Here is a 12,798-nt window from a genome sequence, read left to right as displayed (position 1 = left end):
TTCACCTGAATGCAATTTTACAATACCATCAATAGGCTGATATTTGCAACTACCAAAGAGTCAAATGCATCAACACAAGCGTGCAGATTCTTAAAGTAACCGTACGCAAGCATCTAACAACTGTTATGATACAAAATATTACTAAACAGCAAAGAAGTATTACTTAAAATGCAGATAAAATGAAAAGAAACTGAGTAAACAAAAATATTTAAATGCAGAATAGAAATAAACAGAACCTAACTTTAGCAAGCTGACAGTGAACAGGGCTAGCTTCTGTGTGTAGAGCAGAGCAGCTATACGAGCCATTTATCCCTGTCTTCAGCCACCATCATTCCATAGCTATCAGAAACATAAATACTCCCAGTAAAATTATGGAACCCTTTCTCAGTACTAAATGTTAGTACTCACCAGTCAATGGAGAAACTAAGAAGACAAGATCCTTTTCTTAAGTGTCCATTTTTGTCCCTGACAAAAAGGAGTGTTTCTCTCAGCTTGCGTTATGCATTGAAAGTGAATCAGCTTGATGAGTGTGCTGGATAGGCCACAGAGAGGAGTGTCAGAGAAGGAGATGTGCTGTTTCAGCCCTATCTCCCTCTTAACTCTTGACAACACAGGGATACTCCCAACACTTACGGAAACCAGCTCTACCTTGCTAGGAATAAAATCACAACAGAGGCTGGCAACAGAAGGAAAGGGGGCTGGACCCGACGTCCCCCTCGTCTCCGGCTACCATAGAAGAGTAGTAATCACCTCGCTGCGTTGTCCAGAAAAGTGCTGACCTTGGTCTCCGAATGCAACCAGAGACCTCCGATTCACCCAGAGTCAACTTTATCAGATCCCACCCAGACAGCCGGTGGGAACGAGGGATGAAGGATGGAGAGAGAAGCTGAGTGGCAGCTCAGGCTGCTGGAGGGACGGTTCAATAACCCACAGACAGACATATAGATAAGAGCAGAGGGCTGGACGAAGGAAGTGTAGGTCGATTCTACACACACATGTGTAAACTATGAAGTAAACAGCATAATGTAGTGACTACAACCAATAAAAACGCGACACATCTCTCATGCACAACTCCACAGAGTTTTGCGGGAACAAAGGCACAGGAAATACTCTTGTCACTAAAATCAACAATTAATTGAATTTTTAAGGTTTAAAACCAACCATGTGTCTAGGATACCAGTGTTAGACAAACTGTGCACAGCTGACATCTAATCACAGCAACAGAGATGTATACTGGAATGAGGAGCGATGAGCGAAGGGCTGTGCATTTGTAAAGAAAATGAATTTGGATAGCTTCACAAGGAATAACACAGCTGTGTGGTCAGTGTGTTCAATAATGCTGCAGAGGGTGAAATTGCCTTTAAACTGCACATCTGCGCTGACTTGCATTGGCCAGAACAATGTGTTCATTTGTCTTATTCACACTCAATATTCCATTAATGACAATAGCAATATGCGATCAGGTGATAGTGAGATAGACATTTTTGGAGCTTATGCATGCTGTTAATTAGCTGCTGAATAGAAGCTTTTGTGGTGATGACATTGTGTTAGTGTCAGAGAGTGTACAAAGTCAATGAATTGCAGCATTTAATCTTTAGTATTTATTGTCAGATATGCAACCTACTGTATTGTTTTTATCTCGGCTCTAATTTGTTTTAAACTGTGTTTTCGTCCTAGAAGTATTCAGATCAGCAACTTGTATCAGGAGATGTTGCAGGTCCTCCTCCTGCCAGCTCACTGCTGCATTTTTAGTCTAACACTGAGCTCTATCAGAGTCCGCTGACGTTTCCTCACTTTCTTGTATCACAATTCAGTTTGAAAGGGCTAGGGAGAGTATTTACTTGGTTGTAGTCTGCCATTTGGCAGCTAGATGTCACAATAGTCTACACATCCTTTGAAAAAGACACGATATAAATGAAAAGAGCAATTACTGACAGAAAACTTATTTATTCAGGTTAATAAGACAGCAGAATTTCCCCAGGCTATTAAACTGCTGAACTGTCAATAACAGCCCTTCTTAGAAAACCTCTGTGCTGCTGGACACACACACACACGCACACACACACACACACGCACACACACAACTATGCCTTTGACTCTGTTTTCTGTTCGGCACAACACACAAACATGCAGAACCATTTTTTTGTTACAAAGAGGCTATAGAGTAACATATTTGCAATTTGTTGCTATTTCATTGTTTTTATATTTCAGTTTTTATTTGTTTGATTCTACAAATCCAGTTAACTGAAACACAGAGAGTTACTCCCGGCTGTAGTTTTAGGCATGAGCTAATTTCATAAGAGCTATTGTGATGACGTTTCGTTCATGCTACACTGTCGTGTTTCTGTGTGAATGACAATACAAGTCTGTCTATCTATAGCATTACCATCTTCAACAAAGCAGCGATTTCAATAAGGATTGACTCCTTGGCTCATTCCTTCCAATCACAGCTCAGCAAAAGTTAACTTTATCTCTTTTTTGAGAGATTTTCCCTGCAGGACCCATAGCTGCCAGATTCCACCAACGACTGAATTTTGGATAATAATAATCAAACATAGTTTAACAAAGTTTCTTCTGACCCAAAATTCAGTGTATGTAACTCTTTATTAACTTGTTAAAAAATAATAACTAAGTACAAGTGCTGATTCACTCTTCAGAAATGTGGCCTTACAATGGCTGTGAAGATAACTGATTTACTTGATTTACTTTTGCTTCTTCAGATTAAACTTTGGACCACAATCTGCACAATGTGCTGTGCATGACTCTTCGCTTCTCTTCATTCCACCTCCTTGAAAATGTCACAGCTACTAATACCAAAATGTGTTGGAGTAGTAAACACTGTCAACTGACCCTGGGTTCAACTCCAACGGTCAGGTATTCTTTCTGATGCTTTACAGCCACTCCCACAGTCCAGAGACCCTGAAGGTATGTGAATAAATTATTCTTGATGCGTGAATGTCTGTTTTTCAGTGATGGATGACTTTCTGTTTAGAGTCTATAGCCCACTGTCAACCGGGGTGTCCCAGAGGGAAAAGCATGTAGGATGGACACGTTTATTATTATTGATGTAGATGTAACAACCAGGTCGATACTGAATTCCAGTTTTCTTGGGGGTCTCACCTGCCGGAACCAATCTCGACTAACTACAAGTTTGTTTTATATAAACTACAACATATCAAAAAAAAAAAAAAAAAAAAAAAAAAAGATTCTTTGACATAGGCAGTAGTTTTTACTCTAACAGTATTATTATCACAAGTTGGTTCTTTACCTTCATGTGATTTTTAATAAACTCAAAAAAAAAAGGGTAAATGGATTCCATTACAGGCAAAAAAAAAAAAAAGCTCTTTAGAGAATGAGGGAGATCAGATTTTTCAGTATTTAATGTGCCACTCCTCAATCAGCCAATTAAAGGAACGTTTTCTGCCACCAATACGTTCCTGATTGATTGGTGTAGCTCTAGTTATTATTTAAGGCTTTCATTTTCATAATCCTTAAGTTTAGACTCTTTGTATATTTTTTGTAAAGACCAAAAAGGTTTAGAATGTGAAAAGTTGCACACATTTAAGAAGAGCTATGAAAAAAAAAAGAAGAGCTATGGAGAAAAATAGCAGAACAATCTAAATATATATAAATAAATGTATGTGTATGTGTGTGTATGTGTGTGTGTGCGCGTGCACGCATATATGTTTCACTTTAATGATTAATGTTGTTTTGATTTATTTTTAATATAAGAGCTACTGGTATAGATCATTTCAACATTGTTTCTATACTGGATAGAGAACGACAGCATGGCATGTTTCTTCCCTAAAAGCCAGTGCACATCACACTTTCTCTTTTGATAGGGACACTTTTCTCACATATAGTATTGTTTCTATTGCATATAATTTTAATTACAACTGTGTAATATTTTATCCACAATAGCAATAACCCAAAAACCTTTCTGATACGCTATCTATGTAGTCTCGTGATGTTATCCATCTGACACTTTTGTAGCAACAAACTAAATCACTTTTCTTCCCGTCCTCATGGGCAGACGAGAGGAGAGTAAAACTGTGTTTATCCTGCAGTGGCTCAAGTCCCAACAGAGGTTCTGACAGAATGCGGCAGAAACAACTGCTGTCTAAAATCTTTAAAACAAAGAGCAAACAAACTCTGCCCTTACTGAAGGAAACTGACATCTTACTAAGGTTGGTTCTTGAACAACCGACTGTGACAAAGAACAATTAAAACGAAATAAATATAGTTAAGTATATATTTTACATGTAATAATACATGAATATATGAATATTACATGAATTCAGTTTTGCTGTACATTGTTGCATCAATTTATCTCCATGCCAATATAAAAACACTGAAATGAACATCAATTTTAAACTAAGCTTGGACCTAAATTTTTCCAGTTACCTTGCCTCAGTCTGCTTTGTCTCCTCCACCAAACTGTGGGGCTGCACTTTTGTTTCATCGTCAGCCGACTTGATCCCCAAACTCCGAGGCAAGCAACTGCAGCAGCAGGTCCCCATCCTGGCTCGGGCATCTCCCCTGTTCTGTCTGCGCTCTGACTCCCGCTGCTGCTCCAGCTCTGACTTTCTTAACCTGCCTTAGCCGTACGGACAGGGACTGACTCATCACAAATAATGCATGTCACCACACAGAGCGCACATCAGGCCCTCGGATCTTAAGGTGGTCAATCATTGCAGGTTCCTGGGTTAAATGTTGCAAGTCATGACAAGGCCTGATGGAGAGCTTCCCGCCTATCCTGCAGGACAACCTTCCACTGTACCAGACACTAAATCTGTTCTTTGTTTTCTCTCTTTGAAGGCCTAAACAGGGCAGTGCATTATTTAGGCTTCATAATAACTCACCCTGGACATGTCATCAACAACACACCACTGTTTATTAACCAATGTGACCTCCAGGGAGGGTTCATATTGCCTGACAAACAACAACACACAGAGAACCTCAAATCTGATGCATTATATAGATTTATGGGATGCTATGATGATATAATAATCAATATAAACAAAAGGGACAGAAAAAGTGTTTTGATTTAGATTTTGTTGTTTCTTTTATTTATTTTTTTCAGCCAGTCAGTCACTCCTTCCCCTAATGTGGGGTTCAAGACTTTGTATCTGCTGTTTCAAGTATTATCCTGAATACTGTCCAAAATCGCTGAACATGTTGCACATTTTTCCATTAAATATGTTTACTTAGTATTATAAATGACTATACTACATGCACTGGAACAGTAGGATGTAAAATCTAGTAAATGGGGGATAGTTGAAAATTGGCTCAAAATGTGAAAACAAACTCATCTGATGATTTTTTTTCTAAAACTATCACTATTCAGAAGTTTTATGTTATAAAAAAGGATAATATCTCCCATTGTCTAAAAATTTGCTACTTGCTCTAATCTAACATATCAAAGGCTAAAAAGGTTCTGCAGGTCCTATATGGCTACTAAAATGAAATGCGGCAACTTTTACAGATACGGTGAGTGCCTTCTGACTGAACCATTAATAATATGGCAAGAATGGCTCAATCTTTATCAGAGCACGCATGCTTTGCTGATAGTCAAGTCCACAAACAAAGAGAGAAAAAAATCACAGTAACCTGCACAATAACAATTGTAAATCTGCAGGCTACGCATATTTTTCTTTACAAATTAAAGGGCGACGACACAGCCTTTTCAACTTCGTTAATTTTTTGTTTACATGCAAATGTAAACAAAAATTATAATTTTGTTTACATTTGCATGTATTTACCATACATATAAGTAAATTATATGTATGATAAATAGAAAGCTTTAAACCAACAGCAACAGCCTTTTTATAAACTTGCAACTGTAAACTTTGGATGTCTTGACTACAAACGTTAACATTTATATTCATTTAGGGACTTTTATTCACAGTTTGCAAAGATAAAAAGGATAATGTTAAATGGCTGTCATTTGTTTCAAGATTACTTGGAAACGTGCAAATATTTGCATTTCAAGCTAATGACATATTAAGTTAGTCAACATGCTTTTGCTAACAGCGTAGGTGATGGTAGCATTTCATGCTAATAACAGGATTGTAGACAAAAAACGTGTTACTGAGTAAAAAAAAGCAGAAGCAGTAGCAATTCCTTTCCTTTTGTGTGTATATATATATATATATATGTCTACAGAAATCTCTAAAAATAAGAGAGGATTCTAATTTTTTCCCTCACACAAATGTCTTCTACATCAAAACAATGTTGTAAATAACCTTTAATCTGTGTAGAAAAACATCTATTTTTTGTGGTTTACCTACTTGTAAGTGTGGGAAAAAATCCCATATATTTCAAACTGTGTTTGATTTAATGTCTGTTTTGTGTGGAAGAAACCTGTTCAGGTTTTACCTGATTTTAGATTTTTTAAATAATCAAATGCAGTCAGGCTGATACGAAACATTATAAAACAGCTCATTAGTAGGCATGAGCACATTATAGGTCAAAAACAGAATAGCTAATAAGAGAGAAGACCTGAACACCTGTACTATGCAAAACACGCAATTAATAGTTTCTCATTGGAACGCACAAGCCAGAAAAGCTGCTGGTGTTACAGGGCCTTATTATGTGAACCATCTGTGATAAAATACTCCACGAACCACTACTGGCATAACCAGTACCAGCCTATAGGTAACATCTGTGCAAATCTCAGAGGACAATGGACTTTTAGCTATCGTTTTATACACTGTGATTTGGACAGATCCTTTGACTTTCTTCTTCTATCAGACAAGGGTCCCATCATTGGTATTCAATGATGTGACTTCAATGATTCTTCATTACTGCCCACTTAACTCAGCAGACACTTCCAAATAATTTTCCCCTAAACCAAAGTCCTTTGCACAAACATAATGTCACTTTCACTATCAACATCACATGAAGTTACAATTTTCTGTGTTTTTTTTTTTTTTTGTAAAGTATATTCTTACTACATGCTTTGTTAATAACATTTAAAGTCAAATTCTGACGTTTTAAATGACCATTACTTCTTTGATCTCTAGAAGGTTTCTGCTCCATCTCATTCTAACAAATAATAAAAATAAAAGCACCCTGGACTGTCCTACTGCCTCTTCACAGAGGACATGAGGATCATTTGGTAGACTGCTATAAAAGCAACGCCTGTAAAGCAGAATTCTTACATGTACTGATACAAATACCCTCTCTAGAATGATGCTGCAGAAACACAACACAACATTTTTGCCCAAATTTTAAACCAATTTTCAAAGGTTCAATAAGAACAATATTAAATAGTGAACCGTAGGATAAAACATTATTCTTGACTAACTACTAAAGTAAGGCAAGTTTATTTATGAAGCACTTTTCAGTAACAAGATGATTCAAAGTGCTGGCTCCCTATAGTTACATTCACCTCTCCATATAATCCAATAATCCATATAATCCAATAAGAATTAGAACTTATAGACCATCATTTAATGCAGAAATGTGTAATTTTAAAGGGGGGAAAACAATATTTGAGGTAGTTTCCACATCAGATCTGCCAGTGATGTTTTGACCACAGCAATGAGGCAAAAATCTGATGTGTTTGCAGAAAAAGGAAGCTTCATTAAGGCAGTGTGGGGATAACGGGCCTGCAGGGATACTCGGCTTTATCTCATTGCATTTAAAAAGCTCTGCTTCAAAACTCCCAAAACATCTGATGGCTAATTAACTCCCGCTGTCCTGGTCAAAACAGTCAGCTATTTCAAAAAAGGCAACTACAACCTGAATATCTAATAAGCTGTGGGACAAGCGGAAGATAAATAGTCATTAAAAAGCTTGAGCAACAATGAAATATTGACTCAGGGTTTTGCATGTGATGAGTAAACAAAGTTTAAAAAGAAGGTGGGGAAGTTTTTTTTTTTTTTTTTGGTGTGAAAGCGGTGTAAGTTTTGGTGTGTATATCAAGCACTTATTGCTAGATTGTCCCACATCATGGTGAGCCCACTCAACAATGTGAACTGTGTCCACAACAGGACACCATTGTACCTCAGCGGGGTCATTTTTTCCCCCCCTTAGGGAGCTATAGAATTGCACATTTCCTATGTTTGGTGAATGTGGGTGATGTGGTGGAAAGGAAACCCAACTGAACTCCCTTTCCTAAGCTTTCAGCTAGAGAAATTATTTTAGACAGGCCTTTCTTCCTTTGCGCAAGTTAATTAAGCGGCTTCCCCATCTGTGGTCCAAACATTGCTCCTGACAAGTTTTTTGTTTTGTTTTTCTTACAAGAAAATTAGGCTTTAAGTGGTGTGACTCTTTAGTCCCCTTTGGGAAAATACTGCAAATTTATTGCATCTGTTTTATCTCTAAGTCTGAGGCTTCTTTTTCCTCCTCCTTATTCCTGTTGATCTGAGCCAGTCAGACTACGAGACCTCAACGGACAGACCTGCAGCGCAAACCTCTTTCCTTTCTGATTTTGGAAGACGAGTTTCAAAATGGGTCAGTTCCTCTGAGGTTCGCCCAAAGGAAGACAGCTACGCGCAGACTGTTTCAATCTGCTGCCACACATGTGACGTTTCTTTACAATTTTTTAAGTCTATCGGTTTGATAATATCACCGCATCAAAAGGTTCATCAAGCCAAACCATAGAAACTAATTTTGGGATGACCTAAACGCTGAACTAAGTGCAACACTTGTCACGCATTAATCAGGCAGAGACGGGCTGCAGGCAGCAGGCTGACCCATGGCGAGGTCTGAGAAAACGTGAGTCCTGCCGCTGTCAAAGTGCACAAACAATGCTTCCTTTGTGCCCTCCGCTCAGCTAAACTCCACCATCAACACACCACCATGTCTACAGACCGTCGTCATGGTAGCAGCATGTGGACTTCAGTACTGGAGTTTGTTGTTGGACCTCCTGGACCGCTCAGTGACAGACAAGCAGGACGAAAAACCCCTGTTTTCATTGGACAGTTTACCTCTTTTTTGAGCAATGCGCCCAATTCACTGCAAAATCATTTCCAAATCGGAGGGCTAAAAGTTGGAGACACGACAAAAGCATCATGTCGCATTATAAATAGGAATGTCCGTACATTTATTAAAATAAATAAAAACTTTTTAGAGGGTGAATTTCTACCTCTTTCTGGCAAATGAAACTTGCAATCTTGTTAAGTCGCCAAACAGGGCCAAAGTTCAAGTTGCCTTGATCCTTTCCAAGTCTTGGAATAATACAAATCTGGCTTTGAAAAGCTGTTCATCTCGAGTCATCTTTACTGTACTCTCAGTCCGTTCTGCCAAGTATATTTACCTGACAGTACAGTCAAACGTTCCCCTAGTCCGAAAGCAGCTGAGATATCCCTGCTGTTTCTATTCTATTCTGCCAAACCAACTCAGGATTTCAACAAGCCCCAGTAATAAATGAACTAGGACTGTGTGGCCGGTAAAATGTTGGGAAAAAAAGAACATGTTTATTTCAATCAATCAGTCATACCAACTCAGGATTTCAACAAGCCCCGTAATAACCATGAACTAGGACTGTGTGGCCAGCGTAAACAGTGTTGGAAAAAAAGAACATGTTTATTTCAATCAATCAGTCATCTATCCATCTATCTATAAAAAGATAAACTAAAGTTATATTTTTGTACCTCAAACTAACCAAAATTATGTTTCAGTTTATTAGTTTATTTGCTCATCCATAATTGAAGTCGAGCATAATACAGAGCGAGACAGAGCAGACATGAAAATGATCATTTGAGTGCGATCTGATCACGTTGACAGAAGAGCAGTCCAGCTTTATTCCAAACCAGGATCTTTCTAAAGAGCCAAACGGCCAACGAGTGGCACATTTCAAAGCCAAGAGAGTCAGGATGCCATATATCACACAACTTCGCAGGCTCATTGTTCCTCGGCGGGGGAAAAAAGGAGGCAAATAAAGAAGTACAAAGAGCGTTTTTATTCCTTTCACAATGCGTGACAGGAGCAACACATTTATTATCTCACACCATTTCCTGCGTGTTTCAGAGGTGAGCTTTAAAATATCTTTAGTTGTCTTAAATGACTCTACTAATTTTTCTTCACTGTTCTCTCAGGTTTACAAACTGGTGCATGCTTTGTCACCAAAAAATACTTCCAATTAGCAGCTGTTAAAGCTCAGAAAGACTGCAGATGTAAAGCTGTAAATACAGGTCCTCTCTCTGGAACAAATGGGCAACCTAAGCGGACAACGACAGGCCGGAGAAAACTAAACAAGCTATGGTGATGAGATTTATTGTGAGGAATAATGATATAGATTTCGATACTGACAACAGTGAAACACGGGAGCAGTAGCACGTTGCTGAAAGGATTATGTTTTTTTCTGGAAGAAACATGCAAGCTGTTAAGATTTGATAGGGAGATGAATGGAGCTAGTGGCCAGGCAATCCTAGAAAAATTAAAAAAAGATAGAAAATCCAAAAGATTTGGAACTAGGTTTTCTTTTCAGCAGCACAACACTAAACAAACATCCAGAGCTACAATGAAATGGTTTAGATAACTACATATGAATGTTCTAGTCCAATTCCAGGCTTGAATTAACTTGTGAATAAGTGGCAAGACTTCAAAACTGATGCTCCACATTTAACCCCTCTGAGGATAAACTATATTGCAAAGAAGAATGGGTAAAAATTTCAATCTGTAGACGTTCAAAGCTGGAAGAGACATACCACACAAGACCGGCAGCTGTGATTGCAATGAAAGGTGATTCTACAAGGCTAAAACGTATTGCATGAGTACAAACAAACAAAACAAAACTGGAAAAAAAAAACATTTGTCATTCTGACCACTTCAGAAAGAAGCTCTTCTTTCTATTGATCTATCATTTAAAAATGGGAAAGGAGAATAATATGTTCACAAATCACTCTGTCCGTGTCCTGTTTTTTCAACGGATGAATCAGCCCTCCATCCAATGTCTATGCACTCTTTGCTGTGCAGGGTAGCGAGCAGGTGGTGCCTACCACCAGAGGTCATTGGACGAGTGGCGGGGTACACCCTGGACAATTTGCCAGTCCACCACAAGGAAACGCAGAGATACACATGAAAAACAGCAACACACACACACACCCAAAGGGCAATTCGGCGAGATGAATTAATCTAAAAGTCATGTTTTTGGACTGTGGGAGGAAGCCAAAACACCCAAAGAGAAACCGACACATGGACTGGTCGACTGCAAACCAAACAGTGCAGCCAACTGCGCCACTGTGCAGCCCTCAGAAGAGCCGAAATCCAATAACCTAGACGGGACATACGATATATTATGATTTCTGCCATTATAAAAACAAAACAAACAAACAAACAAAAAAATAGCCATCTGTGCGTCCTGGACAGAGCCTGGCAATTAGAGAGAGACACACAGGAGGACATAAAAACCGTGAGAACACAACCTCCGCACACGGACAACTTCCAAAGTGAGAAGTGTAGGGGAAAATCTGTGTGTGACTTTGAAAATTTAGTGTTCCCTCCCTTCAGTAATGCAATCATGCCATACATCTCTGTCACCACATGGTCACACCCCACTCCTGTAACCTTTACAGCCTCTCACTCACTGCCACACACACAGAGAGAGAGAGAAAGAGGCTGCACACCTATCTAATGGAGAGAGAGAGAGAGAGAGAGAGAGAGAGAGAGAGAGAGAGAGAGAGAGAGAGAGAGAGAGAGAGAGAGAGAGAGAGAGAGAGAGAGAGAGAGAGAGATAGAGGCTGCACACCTATCTAATGGAGAGAGAGAGAGAGAGAGAGGTCCTGCATGGAGGATGTGAGGAGAATTTTAATAGCTTTCAGCCTGTCCTGCAACGGCTTTGCTACTTTCCTCTCCCAGTGCAGACAGAGATAATTGGTTTCACCTATATCAAATGGGATCCCTGATAATCCACGTGTCTTTGTGTTTTGTGTCATGTGCCTTTGCAGGTTACATGCGGCTCCCACAACCCCACGGCAGATCAAGCGTGTTGAACATGAAACAAACGATTTAGAGGAAAATGCATGGCCAAAATATAAATAAATAAATAAAAAATAGACCCGCACACTCACTTGATGAAGTAACTGGCTCCTTCTTCCGTGAAGCCCTCTTCCCATCCTCTCGGCAGATCTACGAGAGGAAAGAGGAGCTCAGTGAGCGGGACCCACCACAGACAGAAAGCACTGCTGCTGCTGCTGCTGCAGCAACAGTGTCCCGCCGGGGGCTCAGATCCCGCAAATCAGATGATTTTTCTGCAGCCTACCTGACCGTATCATGTGTCCCGAGTTAACAGGCTCGCCGGTGCGCGGATGTAGCCAAGTAGTGCTGCGAGTTTTGTCGCTGCAAGACAAGACACCTGTTACTGAAAGCGGGGGTCAAAATCAAAGAAAAGAGCCACGACAGACTTCCACAGGGAGGGTAAAAAAAAAAAAAAACATGCCCCGTTAAGTAGGGTTAAAAAAAAAAAACAGAGTCGCTCACTTGATAAAGAAGACCCGTCCATCTCTGCAAACTCCGTACGACCAGTGGTCAGGTAGGGTGTCCCGTCCGAGAGGTGCCGCCATGATCCCTCTATCCCCGGCTCGGCCAGTGCCCCCCTCTCTCCTTCCTCCGCAGACTTTTTTTTTTTTTTTTTTCACGGAGCCCAAAGAGAAACGCCACCGCCAGGGGCAGCGTGGGTTTTAAAGGGGAAGAATACCAAAAGAAAGCGAGCAACACATTCCCCACCAGCGCGGTGGCTTCCCAGCAGAACGTACCCACAACGCAGACATCTGAGATTAAGAAGATTTTTACTCAGAATAGATAAAAAAAAAAGTCAAAACTGACCCACGAAAGACGGATTGTTAAATA

General features: G+C 39.6%; 1 protein-coding gene across 9 annotated transcripts in view; it reads right to left on the bottom strand.

Annotated features, from left to right (window-relative positions):
• Positions 1–12,565, bottom strand: part of plekha7b (pleckstrin homology domain containing, family A member 7b) — a 91,162-nt gene extending 78,597 nt beyond the window's left edge. For 5 of the 9 annotated variants that reach the window (XM_012850687.3, XM_036130735.1, XM_012850691.3 and 2 more), the window contains exons 1-3: positions 12,430–12,565; positions 12,212–12,288; positions 12,021–12,078 (exon numbers count right to left, since the gene is read on the bottom strand). In XM_012850687.3, the coding sequence (XP_012706141.2) occupies positions 12,021–12,078; positions 12,212–12,288; positions 12,430–12,512 (218 nt within the window). In that variant the 5' untranslated portion in view covers positions 12,513–12,565. Of the gene's footprint in view, positions 1–408; positions 520–4,404; positions 4,538–12,020; positions 12,079–12,211; positions 12,289–12,429 lie in introns of those variants that run through there. The other 4 variants (XM_012850690.3, XM_012850694.3, XM_036130736.1 and 1 more) reach the window with 3 other exon arrangements.
• Positions 12,566–12,798: the final 233 nt, after the last annotated feature.

This window comes from Fundulus heteroclitus, unplaced genomic scaffold (assembly GCF_011125445.2).
Source record: "Fundulus heteroclitus isolate FHET01 unplaced genomic scaffold, MU-UCD_Fhet_4.1 scaffold_38, whole genome shotgun sequence".
NCBI lineage: Eukaryota > Metazoa > Chordata > Actinopteri > Cyprinodontiformes > Fundulidae > Fundulus > Fundulus heteroclitus.
This window is presented reverse-complemented; position numbering and strand designations above follow the sequence as displayed.